Source organism: Mercenaria mercenaria, chromosome 2 (genome assembly GCF_021730395.1).
Source record: "Mercenaria mercenaria strain notata chromosome 2, MADL_Memer_1, whole genome shotgun sequence".
NCBI classification, from domain to species: Eukaryota; Metazoa; Mollusca; class Bivalvia; order Venerida; family Veneridae; genus Mercenaria; species Mercenaria mercenaria.
The window spans coordinates 72777667-72798189 of record NC_069362.1 but is presented as its reverse complement, the minus strand read 5'-3'; the positions used below and the strand labels follow the sequence as shown (position 1 = coordinate 72798189).

At 38.1% G+C, this 20523-nt stretch overlaps 1 protein-coding gene across 1 annotated transcript in view; it reads right to left on the bottom strand.

Moving 5' to 3' along the window:
- Window positions 1-20523, bottom strand: part of LOC123562276 (nucleosome-remodeling factor subunit BPTF-like) — a 51240-nt gene that overhangs the window by 16400 nt on the left and 14317 nt on the right. The window contains exons 11-19 of the mRNA XM_053536940.1: window positions 15028-16881; window positions 13293-13431; window positions 11670-11869; window positions 11064-11216; window positions 7606-7839; window positions 6649-6771; window positions 5281-6294; window positions 4041-4281; window positions 623-848 (exon numbers count right to left, since the gene is read on the bottom strand). Coding sequence (XP_053392915.1) covers window positions 623-848; window positions 4041-4281; window positions 5281-6294; window positions 6649-6771; window positions 7606-7839; window positions 11064-11216; window positions 11670-11869; window positions 13293-13431; window positions 15028-16881 — 4184 coding nt within the window. The remainder of the gene's footprint in view (window positions 1-622; window positions 849-4040; window positions 4282-5280; window positions 6295-6648; window positions 6772-7605; window positions 7840-11063; window positions 11217-11669; window positions 11870-13292; window positions 13432-15027; window positions 16882-20523) is intronic.

The following is a 20523-nucleotide window of genomic DNA, read 5'->3' as shown; positions in this document are numbered from 1 at the left end:
ATCTTCCTAGCTGTTAAGAAGATATGGAGTGGACATGATGGATGCTAGACAATATTAAAATCCCTGATGAATGACAGTTTTTAAACAGACATGAAACAAATCCTGTAAAACTTTGAACCCCAAGAGTGACAATGATCTCTGACAAGGGTCTTAGGTCACGCATGACATATCTTCTTATTACTGGAAAAATACTAACCAAGTAATATTAAAATCCCTTGATGGATGGCACTGTTATGGAGCAGACACGAACTGGCACTGTTAAAATTTGACTTTCAAGTGTGAGCTTGATATGTGAGCTAGGGTCTTGGTGTCGCACATGACATGTGGAACATTTGTGGCTGGTAAAACTAAACTCCCTTGTACATGGCAGAGTTATGGACCAGAAACGAAATGTAGATGGACTGACTGACAAAATGACAAACTGCAAAGTAAAACCATATAGTCTGAGAAACCAGTCTTTTGTCTAGTAGGGTACTAACACGAGCTGTCTGGGAACAGCAACACTCCACTTTTCAAAACAATTGTAAATCAAGATGTGGACAAACAGTTGAGTACAATAGCTCTACTTATTTTCTAAATAATCAAGCTGAAAATTAAATGATTATAACATTACCATTTTTACCTGTATTTCAAGTTGCATATTTCTTTCATTAAGAGTCCGTTTTCTCTGAATTTCCTTTTTCAATGCTTCCTTGTGTTTGAACAGAGTCTGCTGAACCTTGGTGGCAGCAAGACGTTTTTGTTTCTCCTCGGCAGATTCTGCCTTCTTCTGAAGTTTTTGTTCTTTTCTCTCTTCCCTCTCTATCTTGTCGAGGATTCCCTTCAATACCTGGTTGCATATTGCTATCCTGTTATGTAAAGAATGTAAGACACATTAACAAAATAATGTTACAACATGGCAGTCTGAAAGATAGCTATATCCCTGCCGCTGTTATGGATAGTAAAAGGGTTGATGGTATTGGGTGGAACCATTAAACAATCGAGTTGTGACCTTGACCTCAGGCTGGCAGGGGTGAATTTTGAAATCTGCATATTGTCTTGATAAGAGGAATATTATAGCCAAGTCATATTAAAATCCTTCATGGGTTTTTTGATGAGGTGATCATTTGACCAAAGTTTCTTGAAATTTCTTCAAGGGGTTTAGGAGATACAGAGCGGACACAAAATGGAAGGCTCAAACATTTGACTCTTAGATGTGAGCTTGACCTTGAGCTGACATGGCTGACTCATGAGTTGTGCACATCGTCTTGATGAGGTGATAATTTGACCCATGTTTCATGAAAATCCTTCAAGGGGTTTAGGAGATACAGAGCGGACACAAAATGGAAGACTCAAACTCAAAGGCATAACTAAGGCGTTTTAGGTCGCTGTCTAGTGTCCGAATTGCTTCACCTAACCTCAAGTATCGGAAATGCTATTTGCAATGTAGAATATATTTCCTGTGAAGAAGCTATCCAACAGACTCTTGGAAATCGTAAGGTGCACTAAACTACACAAAATGTTCAGATTGGCACTCCTTTATATAACTCGGACGAGGGGTCTAGCAAAGCTTTACAATATTTAAGCTTATCAACGAAGTCAGCGGAGATCATAAAGTCAATCTGTTGTCAGGCTTAAGATGCAGATGTGCTAAAACCCCTAAATGAAGGCCATTATTGGCATAATTACATTTATTTGATATAATAGAGCTCCATCAGGTTTGAATAGTTTAAATGGTTGCGATATATATTTCTGCGTACAGACTGAAGGTTTAGATGACTAGTCTGGTAGTCAAACTATTCAAACAAGAGGACCATGATGGTCCTGAATCGCTCACCTCTTCCCACATGACCCAGTTTTGAGTATGACATCGTTTTTTCTATTATTTGACATAGTGACCTAGTTTTTCAGCTCATGTGACCCAGTTTTGAACTTGACCTAGATATTATCAAGATAAAAATTCTGACCAATTTTCATGAAGATCCATTGAAAAATATGGTCTCTAAGAGAGGTCACAAGGTTCTTCTATCATTTGACCTATTGACCTAGTTTTCGAAGGTACGTGACCCTGTTTTGACCTTTACCTAGATATCATCTAGGTGAACATTCTCACTAATTTTCATGAAGATCTCATGAAAAATATGGCCTCTAGAGAGGTCACAAGGTTTTTCTATTTTTATACCTACTGGCCTAGTTTTTGACCGCACGTGACCCAGTTTCGAAACAGATCTAGATATCATCAAGATGAACATTCAGATCAATTTTCATGAAGATCCATTGAAAAATATGGCCTCTAGAGAGGTCAAAGGATTTTAATAATTTTAGACCTACTGACCTAGTTTTTGAGCGCAGTTGACCCAGTTTCAAACTTGACCTAGGTATCATCAAGGTGAACATTCAGACCAACTTTCATACAGATCCCATGAAAAGTATGGCCTCTAGAGAGGTCACAAGGTTTTTCTATTATTTGACCTACTGACCTAGTTTTTTATGGCACGTGACCCAGTTTCAAACTTGACCTAGATATCATCAAGGTGAACATTCTGACCAATTTTTATGGAGATCCATTCAAAAGTATGGCCTCTAGAGAGGTCACAAGGTTTTTATATTTTTAGACCTACTGACCTAGTTTTTGACCGCACATGACCCTGTTTCGAACTTGACCTAGATATCATCAAGATGAACATTCAGACCAATTTTCATACAGATCCCAAGAAAAATATGGCCTTTAGAGAGGTCACAAGGTTTTTCCATTATTTGACCTACTGACCTAGTTTTTGAAGGCACGTGACCCACTTTCGAACTTTACCTAGATATCATCAAGACGAACATTCAGACCAACTTTCATACAGATCCCATGAAAAAAATGGCCTCTAGAGAGATCACAAGGTTTTTCTATTATTTGACCTACTGACCTAGTTTTTGAAGGCACGTGACCCACTTTCGAACTTGATCTAGATATCATCAAGGTGAACATTCTGACCAATTTTCATGAAGATGTCATGAAATATATGGCCTCTAGAGAGGTCACAAAGTTTTTCTATTTTTAGACCTACTGACCTAGTTTTTGACCGCATGTGACCCAGTTTCGAACTTGACCTAGATATCATCAAGATGAACATTCAGACCAATTTTCATACAGATCCCATGAAAAATATGGCCTTTAGAGAGGTCACAAGGTTTTTCTATTAGTTGACCTACTGACCTAGTTTTTGATGGCACGTGACCGAGTTTCGAACTTGACCTAGATATCATCTAGGTGAATGTTCTGACAAGTTTTCATGAAGATCTTGTGAAATATATGGCCTCTAGAGAGGTCACAAGGTTTTTCTATTTTTAGACCTACTGACCTAGTTTTTGATGGCACGTGACCCAGTTTCAAACTGGACCTAGATATCATCAAGGTGAATGTTCTGACCAATTTTCATGAAGATCTTTTGAAATATATGGCCTCTAGAGAGGTCACAAGATTTTTCTATTTTTAGACCTACTGACCTAGTTTTTGAAGGCATATGACCCAGTTTCGAACCTGACCTAAATATCATCAAGGTAAACATTCTGACCAATTTTCATGAAGATCTTGTGAAATATATGGCCTCTAGAGAGGTCACAAGGTTTTTCTATTTTTAGACCTACTGACCTAGTTTTTGATGGCACGTGACCCAGTTTCGAACTTGACCTAGATATTATCAAGATGAACATTCTGACCAACTTTCATAAAGATCCCACGAAAAATGTGACCTATAGAGTGGTCACAAGCAAAAGTTTACGGACGCACGCACGGACGCACGGACGCACTGACGCACGGGCGGACGACGGACGACGGACACTGCACGATCACAAAAGCTCACCTTGTCACTTTGTGACAGGTGAGCTAAAAACGTAATGGTCTTGAAAGTAAGAAATTAAAACCAAGCATTTATTTCTGGCAGGACGGGCACTTCTGATACTACTATAAACAGCTAAATGACTTCCTAATGTGATTATCTGAGCAAGGCTTGAAATCACACGGGTGAGGGGAAAATAATGAGTATCTACCACATGAAACGAGGAGTGGTTACCTGGCATGTGTTTCTTTCTGTTCTGGTGTAAGTATGGCAGGTGGTTTCTGTTTGGCATTCTTGACTTCCTGACTCTCCACAGTCCTCACCACTTCCTGTCTGCCAACTTGTGAGATCAGAGTGGCAGCAGGCATGATACTCTTGATGTCATCCTGTTTCTGTTGTACCATGTGTTTCTGCATAGCGAGAAGTTTTGCTTGGATCTCAGGGGTCTGGTTCTGCATCAGTGCTTGTCGTACAACTACAACATATATAACATTCCTATACACAATACCAACATCAAGCAACTGATACAACTGGAAGTTTTCGCTTTATCTGTTTGAAAAGTTTAACACCATTTTTCAAAAGTATTTCTGTAATGTAACAGCAGTCAGCTAACCTAATTAGTGTTCGTTGATTTTGTAACGGTGCTGACTTGTTTTCTGCAAGTAACCAACAACCTCCCTACATGAATCAGGTCAGGGACAATGCCTTCAGACTTTTGTAAAATCCTTACCAACAACCTGTCATGTCTAGAGATCAAACTGTCAACCTCCATATTCTTAGTCTTGAGCTACTGAGCTAACTAGGCAGACCTGAAACACTTAGTAACAGAGGAACCTGTTTTATCTGACCTTTATGGCCATGCTTGGGAAAACAAAACAAATGATAAAGATCTTAATTCAAAGGTCAAAATACAAATGTTCCAACTAAAACTAGTGACCATTAGAGCCAGGAGGCCTCTCTTCACAAGCCGTCTTTGTACAGGTTTCACTGTATAGTATTGCAATATTACTCTAATTCTCAAACACTGATTTCTCTCTCAAAAAATTTAAATATTAACTACAGTAAAACATGTCAGGAGAAACAGAATTACTTATCAGATACATGCTAAATATTTATTGTAACATGTAGCTATGTATATTCTGCGATGAACAACTGTTTACACACAGACTGGTAAAACAGCATTATGATGTCAAATTGCAACAGAACGTTTCATTCATTACTACTCGGATAAATGAAGTCCAGCATAATTTTAATCACAATATTTCAATGAGCATGTAATGAAAATAATCAAGGCCTTGTGTTTTATCATCTAATTTACCACTGTTCATTATTCAGATGCTTGGATATATAAAGCTCTCATCGTCCAATTACTGCAACCGTGATAAACCAGGCAACATACCATTCTAGGTCAAGATTATTTGATAAGAATACAATACCAATGGTTTTAGTACATGCATTTACAATAGAACTTTACCTTCTTGCACAACTTGAGGTGTAACTGCGTATTTCTGTTGTGCTGATAGAGCTATAGGTGACTTGACTGGTGATGGTGGTACCACTGGGGGTGGGGAACCTGGTGTGGGGGACTTGTCTGGACTCTGGCCCACAGTCTTAGCCTCTGGCTGCTGCAACTGCTTCACAAACTGATCCTGGAATGATGCCCCTCCTGACTGCCCAGCTGGTTGCTGGTCTCCGGCCGTTATTGTGATAGGCTGAGAAGCTGTGTCGCCCGGCTTCACTATCTTCAACTGCTGTTGTTGTTGTAGAGCTGCTAACTGTTGAGGCGTGACTGTAATAGTCTGCTGGCCAGACTGACTGGACAGAATAGCAGCAGCTCCAGACACTGCACCAGCTACACCAGATACCTGCACTATCTGCCCGGACTGAAGTTTGAGCTGCTGCTGTTGAATGACTTGTTGTAACTGTGCCTGTTGTGCTGCCAGAACTTGCTGCTGCTGCTGTAACTGTTGTTGTTTCTGCTGCAAGTTTGGCTGTTGCTGCGCTGAAACAACAACCTGAGGTGTGACTTGTCGAATGATACGTGTACCTTGAGGGGTGTTCACCTGTACAACTGAGGTACCTGTTGCAACTTTCTGTATGACAGGACCAGCTATTTTTCCAGGTGATATTATTCTAGCTATTCCTTGTCCACCAGATGTGAGTACAGACACTGTTCCAGCAGATGACTGTGGGGAACTAACAAGCACTGCACTCTGTACACCACCCTGGGAAGGTACCATTATCTTGGTGGGTGTCACACCTGATACCACTGGCTGTCCACTAACTGGTGTTCCAGAGCTGTTTACAAGGACAGTCTGTGGTCTGACCTGGGTTTGAGCAACAGGAACTTGTACCGTACCAGCAGGTTTGGCTATCTGGATGCCAGATGTTGCAGTCTGGACCGTGGCTGTAGCCTGCTGTTGTACTTTCTGCTGAGGAATTGTTATCAACTGTAGACGACCATCTGGCAAACGTATCACCTGTTGACCTGTAAAGTAAAATACAGCTCACTGTGATAAAATCTTATCAACATCAAGTTAACCATCAAAGTCAATGTTATACAAAAATCATTTTTTACCAGATGTAACCTTTTTCAATACGAGACAAAATGCACACTGAATTCATTAAATTCCACACTTTAAGCTAAAACAGCTATTTTGTAGGCATAAGAATTTCAACTTTTGCAGAATGGAAATTTTGTTTCATGGGACTGACCATGACATGGGACTGAACATATTTCCTGACAAAAGATTTCACAATACTGGTATGTGTAAATTACTAAAAATCTAACATATATAGCACTGAATGCACTGAGTAAGTTTTATATTACATAAAAAGTTACCTGGCATAAGTCCCCTCACTTGAAGCTGACCATTTGGGCCCTGTATTATCTGTACATTCTGAACTCCTCCACTCGCACCTTGTGTAGCAGTTGCAGGACGTACTTGTGCTGTACTGGTCGCAGCTATTAATGTTAAAGAAATTACATTATCATAAAGTGAAAAAGTATTCTATGATTTGATTTAATATTTTCAATTTCACTTAAATGTAACATACTGTAAAAGTAAAGACGTACATGTGTAACATGATTTTGCATACTCAAGAAAGTAAAATCTATTGTTTTTTTATGTAATTACATGTACATCAGTGTGCAATAAAAACATGACTTTCTCAATACAAAATTAAACCTTCAAACGCTGAACTCCTTTTCTACAGTGTTTATTATATTTTCTGAACATACCAGGCTGATAAAACTGAGTTAAAGCCAATCAGTAAAACTAGTTCAATAATAGTTAATCTGATTTCCTAGATCATAAGCAGTGGGTACTGCACAAGTACAGTGCAACTTCCCTACAATGGTAGAGATCACAGACTATGGGTGAAACATCTCTAGGAACCAATGTACCAAACCAGACACTGAAATTTTACCATGGACTACACCATTTTCCTTAGATTACTAAAAAATCATCCATGTATTTCAACTTAAAAGCTCTTCTTCATAAGAATGAGAAAAATATCTTGTACCTGTATTTTAAGCCTCTCTACTCCTTTTAAACATTATTTTGTATTTAACAAGAATACTCTGCAAGAATATATTATATGCCAGAAACTTGCCACAGGTAAATTTTATAGAAAAAACTATTAGTAGCAGACTTAAGAGCTGTTTGTAATGTTAAACATGGTAGAATTGTCCAAAAGGCACCATCATTTGTAGATTGCATCTATCTGAAGGGGCTGGCCCTATTCCTCCTAAATGAAGGGAGGATCCAAACAATGTAGATAATAAACACCTACAAACCTTTCATTATAACTTGCTGTGCTGGTGCTGGGTTTGCTACACTGGCTAGTTTAATGGCTGTCAGAGTCTGACCACTAGTAGGAGACGTGCTGACCACAGTGGGACTGGGTTTAGGGGCCAGAGTGACAGCTGATGTAGCTGGACGTAGTGTGATGGCACCTGAGCTACCGGGTATCTGAACCTTGACCATGGGTCTCACACCGGTGGCTGCATTTGCAGGAATACTTATCACTCCTGAAACAGATTCAACATATTCAGATATCAGAACCTGCAAAACTAATTCTTTATAAATGTTGCAACTAAATACGAAAGAACAAATTACCATTTCAAAAATATTAAATAATATCAGAAAGTTCAGTAAATCACTTTATTGTACAATTAAAGTGGATACTGTAAAAGCAGAAATTTTCAAAAGGGTTTAAATTTCGCTATATTCGCGAGGCCCTACATATTGCAAAAATTAATCCTCGCTTAAATATTCACCATTAGTATAATCTAAATTCAAGTAGGATACCATTTTCACAATTTTGCGAATATTAAACCTCGCAAACATACTCAAAATTTCAAATTCGCGAAATTTTGACCCAGCAAAAATATATATTTTACTGTAATTCAAACACTATGATCTACTGTATGATTCACCATTTCCTAACAAGGTTTTACACTGATTTCTACTGAAATTTCAGACAAATGATTTGTAAAACTTTCAGTATTTCTTAGCATAAAGTAAAATTTTGAGAAACTCTAAATGTGTCCATAGAACAAGGACGTCCCCCACACTCTGGCAATAGAACATTATGACTGGGCCATTAGTAAGACCTTGACGTTTGAGCTAAGGTGTTTTTCAAGGGACATATTAACTTTATGTGTAGTGAATAAGGACCAGACAAGAACAAGAGGACCATGATGGTCCTGAATCGCTCACCTCTTCCCACATGACCCAGTTTTGAGTATGACGTCGTTTTTTCATTTATTTGACATAGTGACCTAGTTTTTGAGCTCATGTGACCCAGTTTTGAACTTGACCTAGATATTATCAAGATAAAAATTCTGACCAATTTTCATGAAGATTCATTCAAAAATATGGTCTCTAGAGAGGTCACAAGGTTTTTCTATTATTTGACCTATTGGCCTAATTTTCGAAGGTACGTGACCCTCTTTTTGAACTTTACCTAGATATCATCAAGGTGAACATTCTCACTAATTTTCATGAAGATCTCATGAAAAATATGGCCTCTAGAGAGGTCACAAGGTTTTTCTATTTTTATACCTACTGGCCTAGTTTTTGACCGCATGTGACCCAGTTTCGAAACTGACCTAGATATCATCAAGGTGAACATTCAGATCAATTTTCATGAAGAGCAATTGAAAAATATGACCTCTAGAGAGGTCAAAAGATTTTAATAATTTTAGACCTACTGACCTAGTTTTTGACCGCAGTTGACCCAGTTTCAAATTTAACCTAGATATCATCAAGATGAACATTCAGACCAACTTTCATACAGATCCCATGAAAAGTATGGCCTCTAGAGAGGTCACAAGGTTTTTTTATTATTTGACCTACTGACCTAGTTTTTGATGGCACATGACCCAGTTTCAAAATTGACCTAGATATCATTAAGGTGAACATTCTGACCAATTTTTATGGAGATCCATTCACAAGTATGGCCTCTAGAGAGGTCACAAGGTTTTTCTATTTTTAGACCTACTGACCTAGTTTTTGACCGCACATGACCCTGTTTCGAATTTGACCTAGATATCATCAAGATGAATATTCAGACCAAATTTCATACAGATCCCATGAAAAATATGGTTTTAGAGAGGTCACAAGGTTTTTCTATTATCTGACCTACTGACCTAGTTTTTGATGGCACGTGACCCACTTTTGAACTTGGCCTAGATATCATCAAGATGAACATTCAGACCAACTTTCATACAGATACCATGAAAAATATGGCCTCTAGAGAGGTCACAAGGTTTTTCTATTATTTGACCTACTGGCCTAGTTTTTGTCGGCACGTGACCCACCATCGAACATGACCTAGATATCATCAAGGTGAACATTCTGACCAATTTTCATGAAGATCTCATGAAATATATGGCCTCTAGAGAGGTCACAGGGTTTTTCTATTTTTAGACCTACTGACCTAGTTTTTGACCGCACGTGACCCAGTTTCGAACTTGACCTAGATATCATCAAGATGAACATTCAGACCAACTTTCATACAGATCCCATGAAAAATATGGCCTCTAGAGAGGTCACAAGGTTTTTCTATTTTTAGACCTACTGACCTAGTTTTTGATGGCACGTGACCGAGTTTCGAACTTGACCTAGATATCATCAAGGTGAACGTTCTGACCAATTTTCATGAAGATCTTGTGAAATATATGGCCTCTAGAGAGGTCACAAGGTTTTTCTATTTTTAGACCTACTGACCTAGTTTTTGATGGCACGTGACCCAGTTTCGAACTTGACCTAGATATCATCAAGATGAACATTCTGACCAATTTTCGTAAAGATCCCATGAAAAATGTGACCTCTAGAGTGGTCACAAGCAAAAGTTTACGGACGGACGGACGCACGCACGGACGACGGACACCGCGCGATCACAAAAGCTCACCTTGTCACTTTGTGACAGGTGAGCTAAAAACTGCCAGAAATATTTGGTCTTTTAATGTGACATGGGTCTTGTATACGACACATCATCTTGTAATGCTCAATGATGAAAGTTATTTGAATATCTTTGTATGCATTCAAAGGTTAAAGAAGTATGCCAATCCTAAATAAAACTAGAGCTGCTTTTGAGAAAAGCGCATGTCTCCCACAACTGCCTAATCACCTGAATAATTATGTATCTGAGTCAACCATGCAACAATGACTTAGAGTGCTGATACTGGCATCTTTGTATGCACCAATGACTGCGGTTACTAGCATGCCCTTTTCGGTAATTCAAGGGCCATAATTCCCAAGTGCCTGGGCCGATTTGGCTAGTTATCGCACGTGGCTGAGGACTTATTGGCAAACACATTTTGTTTAAGTTTGGTGAAGATCGGATGAGAAATCTTCGACTTAGAGAGCGGACAAGATTTGTGACAGACAGACACACAGGCAGGAGTAAATCATTATGTCTCCCACCACAGTGGTGTGGGAGACATAATTATAAACCGTAATTATCTTTTTGATGATCCCAGGGAAAGAAGACATGTTTAGTTAACCCTATCAATGGCATTTAAATTACTCTTTTATTACCATAGAAAAAAAGCCTGCCACTACTCGTTCACTGCCTTAAAAATGTCTTCAATGAACAAACACAAGACAGCTTGGCCAAGGTAAAATTTCCAAAGTATGCAGATTCATTCAATTTTGCTGATGTTGAATTTGGCCCCTATGGCCCCATATGTAACCCCTGCCCCCAACCCCCACCTGCAAAAAATAACATAAAATGAGTTTAAGTTACCTTGTGTGGTTTTTGGTTGAACTTGCTGTATTTTCTTGATGAGATTACCAGGAGACAGTATAGTTGTCATACCACCTGATGTCTTCAATACAGTTGATCCTCCAGCTGTGAGAGAAGAAAGGCCTTTCAGCACTGTTGTGGTACCTGCTGATGCTAAAATACAGGTCACCGACATTGTTGAATAATTAAAAATTGAATATGAAGAAGATATACCGGTACTAAGATATTAACAATTCTAGTAAGATTGTATAGAAACAAATCTAACATCACTCATTGCAAGTTTCCAAGTAATAAATATATCATAAGCTAGCAATGAAGGTGACTGTATGTGCGAGCCTTATGAAAATCCTTCCAGCAGTTTAAAAGATATGGAGCAAAAAAGGTTGCAATTTGAAATCTGACCTCCAACTGTGGCATTGACCTTGGTTAGGTGCACTCTGCATGTCACCTTGAAGTTAACAACTGATGCCATATGAAAATTTAGCCCCTACATACTTTTATCTAGGGGTGAAAAAACTCCTTGGCTTTAGTAGACAAGCAAAATGTAAAACTATCCAATTTTTGGTATACTCTAGTAATTTACATGCCAAGAGGGTTGAGGTGTACCTGAAGTAAGGAGACTGCCACTTGCTGTCGTCAGTGTGGTTACTGTTGTTTTACCCTGGGCTTCAAGCAACCGTTTCTGTTGCATGGCAGCTCTCTGTTGTTTTAACTGCTCCTCCATTTGTTGTTTAATCTGGCTGGCATTCTGCTGAGCCTGCTGACTACTTAACTTTTCCTTCAGTGCTGCCCTCTGTTTCTCAACCCTATATATCAATAAAACAGTGTGTTTTTATTGAATTGGGGCCAATTTGACCCCAGAGGCATGATTTGAACAAACTTGGTAGAGGCCAACTACACAATGCTACAAGCCAGTCTATTATCAAAGCCCTATGGCTGAAAGTTTTAGACAAAAAGATTTTTTTTGAAGTTTTTCCTGCATTAGTCTAAGTAAAACAAGTGAGCCCTAAGGTGGGGCCAAATTTGACCCAAAGAGCATGACTTGAATTGAACAAACTTGGAAGAGGTTCGCAACCCAATGCTTCAAATACCCAAGTTCTGCAAATGGACAATTTGTCAATTTAATCTCATATTTTCTATTACACTGACAATTCTAGTTTCAGACCCATGCTACCTCACAGTCCTGATGTCCTATCTAAAATAAAATAATATACCTATCTAGCAATTTTGGAGATGTTACCCTACATAAACCATTTCTCTAAGAATGCTACACATCAATTTAGGTGTAATTCTGGCCACTCGTTTCTGAAGAGTTTGAGTTAAGGTGTCTATTCCAGACCATCTGTCTATCCTAAAAGCTAAACCTGAACCTTTGGTCCAGGGGAGCTAAAAATGTGCATTTTATAAAATCTGTTCAAATACAGACAAGTAGTTATTTTCATCTGTACACTGCTTTTGCTGCAAGGTAATATTGAATTTACATACTGCCAAGTCTCAAATATTTTTGAAAGACATTATAAACTAATAGTTTTTGTACAATTAATGGCCATTCAGAGTGACTTGGCATATAAATTGCAATCTCAAGTATGACTGACCTGAAACTAAAGTATTTTCAACTAACTTGAGACCTCATCCTATAAAGTTTGACTATTCTCCATTTTCAACCCTAAAGTTACTATGACCTTGACCTTCTCACCAGCAGAACTACAGGGATCATCTACTGACTACAGGCAACCATGGAATGAATTTTGGGAGTTGTAGGCCCAAACATTTTCCGGCTACTGAACTAACACAATTTTAAATCCAACCTCAACCTACAATTAACTGATCCCAAAAAACAATATGTGTCATATAATGACAACAGGCAATCATCTTACAAAGTAACAGCTGTCAGCCCACGTGTTCTACAGGTAGATGTCTACTGATGGACACATCAACATGAGCAAATCAATACACACCCTGAGCCGCGCCATGAGAAAACCAACATAGTGGGTATGCGACCAGCATGGATCCAGACCAGCCTGCGCATCCGCGCAGTCTGGTCAGGATCCATGCTGTTCGCTTTCAAGGCCTATTGCAATTAGAGAAACCGTCAGCGAACAGCATGGATCCTGACCAGACTGCGCGGATGCGCAGGCTGGTCTGGATCCATGCTGGTTGCAAAGCCACTATGTTGGTTTTCTCATGGCACGGCTCACCCTCTTCTTTGTTGGGGGCATAACAACTTACTTTTCTCCAAACATTTTGATTTCCCAAAGTTCAAGGACCTCCTCTGGTACCCAGGTTTCTGTGACACTAGGTTCTGTCTGTCTTGGTGAGTCTGCTCTTTTACGCTCTCTCAAACCACTCCTTTGTGGAGTGTACTTTTCTATAAAAGCAAAACTGGTAGTGAAATATTAACAAACTTGTAAATGGTTCTTAAAGTAATGCATTAACACTTTTTAAGTAAATATTAAGTCCATCACTTGTATTTTATGACAGGCATCTGGTATAAATTTACTGGCATATGCGTTTTGCTTACTACAAAAAACAATGTGTTTGAAATGAGTAAAGCATTTCAAATGCTATTTAAATGATTAACAAAATCAACATGGACTTACATTTATATTTAATACAGGTTTAGCTTATTTATCTACACACTTTTGTCATATTCTGTGGTAATGATCATTTTCAATTTTTTTCCACAAGGTTGAACAAGCTTTAAAAAACAAGAGCTGTCGGAGGACAGCAACGCTCGACTATTCAACAGCCTTGTCAATTGAATGAATACAAAAGTTGAAAAAGGGGCATAATTTTGTAAAATGCAAAGTAGAGGTATTGAACCTCTGTACTGCATGTCATATCATGACAGTGAACAAGTGTGTGAAGTTTCAATCCTTTCCAATTTGTGGATACTGAGATACCAGCTTACATACAAAAACTTAACAAAAAACTGCTAAGTCCCAAGGGGCATAATTTTGTAAAAATGCCAAGTAGAGTTATGGGACCTTCACAGTGCATGTTAGATCATGACAGTGAACAAGTGTGTGAAGTTTCAATCCATTCCAATTAGTGGATACTGAGATATCAGATTACATACAAAAATTTAACCAAAAACTGCTAAGTCGAAAAAGGGCATAATTTTGAAAAAAAAAGAGAGTAGAGTTATGGGACTTGCTTAGTGCATGTCAGATCATGATAGTGAACAAGTATGTGAAGTTTCATCCATTCCATTAGTAAGTACGAGATACCAGCTTACATACAAAACCTTAACCAAAAATTTCTAAGTCGAAAAAGGGGCATAATTTTGTAAAAAAGCAAAATAGAGTTATGGAACCTGTGCAAGGTAGATCAGTTCATCACAGTGAATAAGTGTGAAGTTTCAATCCATTCCCACAAGTGGTTACTGAGTTACCAGCTTACATACAAAACCTTAACCAAAAATTTCTAAGTCGAAAAAGGGGCATAATTTTGTAAAAAAGCAAAACAGAGTTATGGAACCTGTGCAATGTAAGTCAGTTTGTCACAGTGAATAAGTGTGTGAAGTTTCAATCCATTCCCACAAGTGGTTACTGAGATACCAGCTTACATACAAAACCTTAACAAAAATCGGGACGCGGACGCGGACGCCGACGCCGACGCATGGGCGAGTGCAATAGCTCACTATTCTATGAATAGTCGAGCTAATAAGCTTCACTTGCTGGACTTTATTTTCAAAATAGGAAATCAAAAAGCACAAGTAGAGTAGTATCAAGAACTTTGTATTTTCAGGACCAAGAGCAGATCTATCAAAAATCCTGGCAACAAACTAGAGCTGTAACTAAATGAGATTTAGACCCCCCCCCCCCCCCCCCCCCACTAAATAGCCCTGTCTGAAAAGGTATAATGGTTATATATGACATTCTATTTTTTTTTAAATACTGCTCACTGCACATTTTATGTTCAATCTTGGAGATAATTCTAGATTCCAACCACACAAACTTACCTTTAGGCTGCTGGGGAACTCCAAGAGGAACAATGATCTTGCGAACCAGAAATTCTGATCGGAGACCAAATGGACCAATATCTTTCCTCTTCAGTAATTCTGTAGTGGTAATCTCGGTCTCTGTGGATATAGTGTTGGTCCCACCAGCTGGGGGCTTTGTTGCCATATCATCCCATCTGATACATGCCCAGAATATCCGCAGTTGTAAAGCTGCTGCTGCTAAAGATTTTATAGTTTGTAGACGGAAGTTGAATGCAGTTTTGAATAACGGTCTTGGACACGGATAGGGCCAATTTACATTACTCATTTTACACTCATACTTAAATCCAGTCACTTCAATTTTTCCTGCTTTTCTTGCCAACTTTCTGCCCTCCCATCTCTCTAGCACAAAAAGACTTTTTTTACCAGATGGAGTGATAAATTTATGGGCTGGTGGTAAATTAGTCTTTTTTGCAGATTTTTTCTTAAAGCCACCTTTTGTTATCTTAGGCAAATGTACTTTATCTGTTATTTTCCTGACAGGTGGAATTTTGGCTTTTATATCCTCAACTGTCATTTTTTCTAGAGCCTGGCGAATAAAAGCCTGGGCTTCAGAGTATGTCAGATTTTTTCCTGTTTTCTGAGCTATCAACTGAGCTAAATTTCCTGGTATTGATATTGTGGTAGTTTTCTTAGCACTAGGAGATAATAATCCAGTTTTCACTGAAACACCACTAGTTGAGGAGGATTTCACCCCTTCCTCTTTTGTAAAAGGCACATGAACCACTTTAGATGCATTTGAAGGTTTATTGGCATTGTTACTGTTAATGTTTTCAGCAGCAGTTTTGTTTGTTTCATCTTTATCACCGATAACATCAACTTCCTCATCTTCTGTAGCACTTTTATTAAGATCTTCTTTCTTTGTTTCAGAATCTTTATCATCATCAATTTTCTCATCATCATCTTCATCGACTTCCATCTGCACTTCCCCAGCATCATCAACATCTAAATCATCTTCCTCTTCCTCCTGTTCTGTTTCATAGCGACACCTCACCGAGTAACACTGACCACCAAGAACATCTCCCATCTGACAAAGTGGAGAATAGCAGCCATAATGAATTATACGTGGTTTTGCTGGTTCTGGTTTGTTTACCACTTCTGGACGAGACAAGGCAATGATTTTCTTTTCAGGAGATGCAGACACTTCCTGTTTTTCTTGTTTAGCTGCCTCAAGCTTCAATTTCCACTGAAGCTGCTGCTGAATACTTTCCCGCTGCTTCTTTTCTATTTCACCTAGTTTTAACCTACGTTCAAGTAAGTTATCTAGTCTTGAATAAGGCTTTGTCACTTTTGGATAATATGAGTGTTCTCTAATTGCCTTACTTACATCTATGAGATCAACATCACACTTCTTAGTCAGCAATGAATATGCTTTTAAGTTAGCTTTTGAAAAATTTCCCTGAGCTATTCTTAATGGTTTTGCATCTTTTTTAGGAGAAACATTTTCAATGTCTATTTCATTGTTTTGTTTCTCCTCTTCTTCCTCCTTACTTTCAGTCACTTCAGATTTCACTGGATCATCCTCAACTTTTACCACATCTGCCTTGTCATCCACATCCATAGGCTCATCTTTCACTTCACTTTTAACTTGGGTCTCTGAGTCAGGTTCCTGCTTCACTTCAGTTTCACTGTTGACATTCTCATCAGCTTCTTCAGTTTTTGTAACTGTATTGTCCTTTTCGGTTTTATCATCTACCGTGTCTGTTTCCATTTTTTCTTCCTTCAAAGAATCTTTCTCTTCTTTCACAATATTTTCAATTTCTTCTTTAGGTTTTTCTTCTGCTGGTTGTTGATTCTCTCCTTCTGAATTGTCATCTGCAAACAATAAAATGATTTAAATGCAGGAACATCCGGCAGGTCAATAAGACCTGGAAACTAGAGGGATTCAACTATCTATGTGTAGTTACACATCTTTTTTAAGGAAAACTGGTCAAGCATTAGAAAACAATTCAAATGCTCCACCTACCTTTTGGTTAAGATTTCTACAAACAGAAAAAACTAGAGCTATCACTAAAGATGATGAATGTACCCCCCGCATGCACTGACACAGTACACTGAATTTGACACACACAAGACTGCATAATTATGTGGACTGTATGTATACAGTATAGTAACAAAAAACAAAGTCCCATAACTATGCAGAATATTTATCTAAAAGAATGTAACATGCACCATGCACAACTAGGGTTGGTACTGATCACTTGTGTGAAGTTTCATTAAATTGTGTGCAAGGGTTTGGTAGATTAGGCACGCACAAGATTGCATATGCAGGCTGTATGTACATAGTATGTTAACAAGAAACAAAGTCCCATAACTCTGCAATTTTTGTCGCTGAAAGAACCTAACATGCCCCATGCACAACTACTGTTGTTACTGATCAGTTGTGTGAAGTTTCATTAAATTGTGTCAAGGGGATAAGGAGAGATGGTGCGCACAAGATTGTGTCTATGTATATAGTATAGTAACAAAAAAACAAAGTCCCTTAACTCTGCAAATTTTTTCTCTGAAAGAACCTAACATGCCCCATGCACAACTACTGTTGTTACTGATCAGTTGTGTGAAGTTTCATTAAATTGTGTCAAGGGGATAAGGAGAGATGGTGCGCACAAGATTGTGTCTTTGTATATAGTATAGTAACAAAAAAACAAAGTCCCATAACTCTGCAATTTTTTTTTCTAAAAGAACCTAACATGCCCCATGCACAACTACTGTTGGTACTGATCACTTGTGTGAAGTTTCATTAAATTGTGTCAAGCGGATGAGGAGAGATGGTGCGCACAAGATTGTGTCTATGTATATAGTATAGTAACAAAAAAACAAAGTCCCATAACTCTGCAAAATTTTTTTCTAAAAGAACCTAACATGCCCCATGCACAACTACTGTTGGTACTGATCACTTGTGTGAAGTTTCATTAAATTCTGTCAAGGGGATAAGGAGAGATGGTGCGCACAAGATTGCGTCTACGGACAGACGGCCAGACAGACAGACAGACAGACAACCTGAAACCAGTATACCCCCCCTTACAACTTTGTTGTCGGGGGGTAAAAATAGAAACAACAGAACTTTAATAAAAGCATTTACGCAAACATTTTCCACTTACATTTTACCATCTTTGGAGTCCCGAGTTCGTCAACGTTAAATTTTAATTAATGTTGATAATGCATAGTTCAATCGATGTAAGTAAATCATTTAAAACATCTATCTTTCTTTCGTTCAAACATTAAGAAAGTTTTTAAAACATAGATATTTAATTCATCACGTTTTCATCAATTGAATACAAATGAAAATAATCGCTAATTACTTCCTTACTTTTGCATGAAATGATCATTGTGATTACATAGCGCACCGCTAATAAATAAACAAAAGAACATGTTGATAATCAGGTGACACTTTTAATCCAGCAAATATTTTGCTGCTCGGTTTTCAGAAGTCAATTTTAGTGTTAAAATATAAACAGTGCTTCAAAAATCGTCCGGTTTTCAGAATTCGGAAGTTCCGATTTTCAAATGTTAAAAATATATAGAAATAACAGAATAAAATGGGACCTTGAGTTTCATGCGGTTTTCAAAGGTTTCCGGTTTTCAGAAGTTACACTGTATTACCATTACAGATGAACAATCATACAATTAAACTTCATCCCAAGAAGACTTAAACTTCTAAAGACTTTTTTAAAATAATTTCCTAGTTGTACATAAAATTGTTTGAACAGAAGAGCTGTCATTTATTCCCGAAAGGGAGAGACAAAATCAAAACAAGAGCTTTGTAAAAATGCACCCAATCAGGGGTTCCACTAGACCTGAAAACCCAAGAGTCCCAGGACCCTTGGGCCCAAATTTTGAAGGGTTCTTTTCCAAAATACAGGAGTCCTGTCCAAACACGTCCATATAATTGACTGTATTTTTTTATTCAGTAATACGTAGATCTTTACCTAAGAAAACAATAAACCCAAGATCATGTTACAGCATAATAAAAATGTCAGTTTCAGGTCATATAGTCTCATATTGTAAACTAATATTCATCAAAATTCATGTTATTTTGATTAGGTTTTTCTTCAATATTTCATTTCATTTTTAATAACAGAACAGTGCTATAACACTCTATAACAAGAGCTGTCGGAGGACAGCAACGCTCGACTATTTAACAGCCTTGTCGCTTGAATGAATAAGAAAGTCGAAAAGGGGCATAATTTAGTAAAAAAGTAAAATAGGGTTATGGAACCTGCATAGTGCTTATCAGCTCATGACAGTGGACAAGTGTATGAAGTTTCAATTCATTCCCATTAGTGGGTACTGAGATACCAGCTTACATATAAGAATTTAACCCAAAAACTCCTAAGTTCAAAAAGGGGCATAATTTTGTAAAATGCACTGCATGTCATATCATGACAGTGAACTAGTGTGTGAAGTTTCAATCCTTTCCCATTAGTGGATACTGAGATACCAGCTTACATACAAAAACTTAACCAAAAATTTCTATGCTGAAAAAGGGGCATAATTTTGTAAAAAAGCAAAATAAAGTTATGGGACCTGCTTTGTGCATGTCAGATCATGACAGAGAACAAGTGTGTGAAGTTTCAATCCATTCCCATTAGTGAGTACTGAGATACCAGCTTACATACAAAACCTTAACCAAAAAATTCTAAGTCGAAAAAGGGGCATAATTTTGTAAAAAAGCAAAATAGAGTTATGGAACCTGTGCAATGTAAGTCAGTTTATCACAGTAAATAAGTGTGTGAAGTTTCAATCCATTCCCACAAGTGGTTACTGAGATACCAGCTTACATACAAAACCTTAACCAAAAATTTTTAAGTCAAAAAAGGGGCATAATTTTGTAAAAAAGCAAAACAGAGTTATGGAACCTGTGCAATGTAAGTCAGTTTATCACAGTGAATAAGTGTGTGAAGTTTCAATCCATTCCCACAAGTGGTTGCTGAGATACCAGCTTACATACAAAAACTTAACCAAATCGGGACGTGGACGCCGACGAGGACGCGGACGCCGACGCATGGGCGAGTCCAATAACTCTACTATTCTACGAATAGTCGAGCTAAAAATGTATCCAAAATGTACTATCCGGATACTGGTTCACTTTCAGAAGGTCATCGGAAAGTAGGTTTTGCTCAGTTTACTTGGCAAACTAAGCTAAATCAGCGATAGTTCCTCAAATAATTATGCTACTTATCATTAAAAACTGCATTGAAAGTCAGTTTTTTAAAGAAATTTTTTTGTTTGTTTTTTTGTTTGTTTTGGGTTTAACACCGTTTTTCAACAGTATTTCAGTCATGTAACGGCGGGCAGTTAACCTAACCAGTGTTCCTGGATTCTGTACCAGTACAAACCTGTTCTCCGCAAGTAACTGCCAACTTCCCCACGTAAATCATCAGAGGTGGAGGACTAATGATTTCAGACACAAAGTCGTTTATCAAATAGTCACGGAGAACATACGCCCCGCCCGAG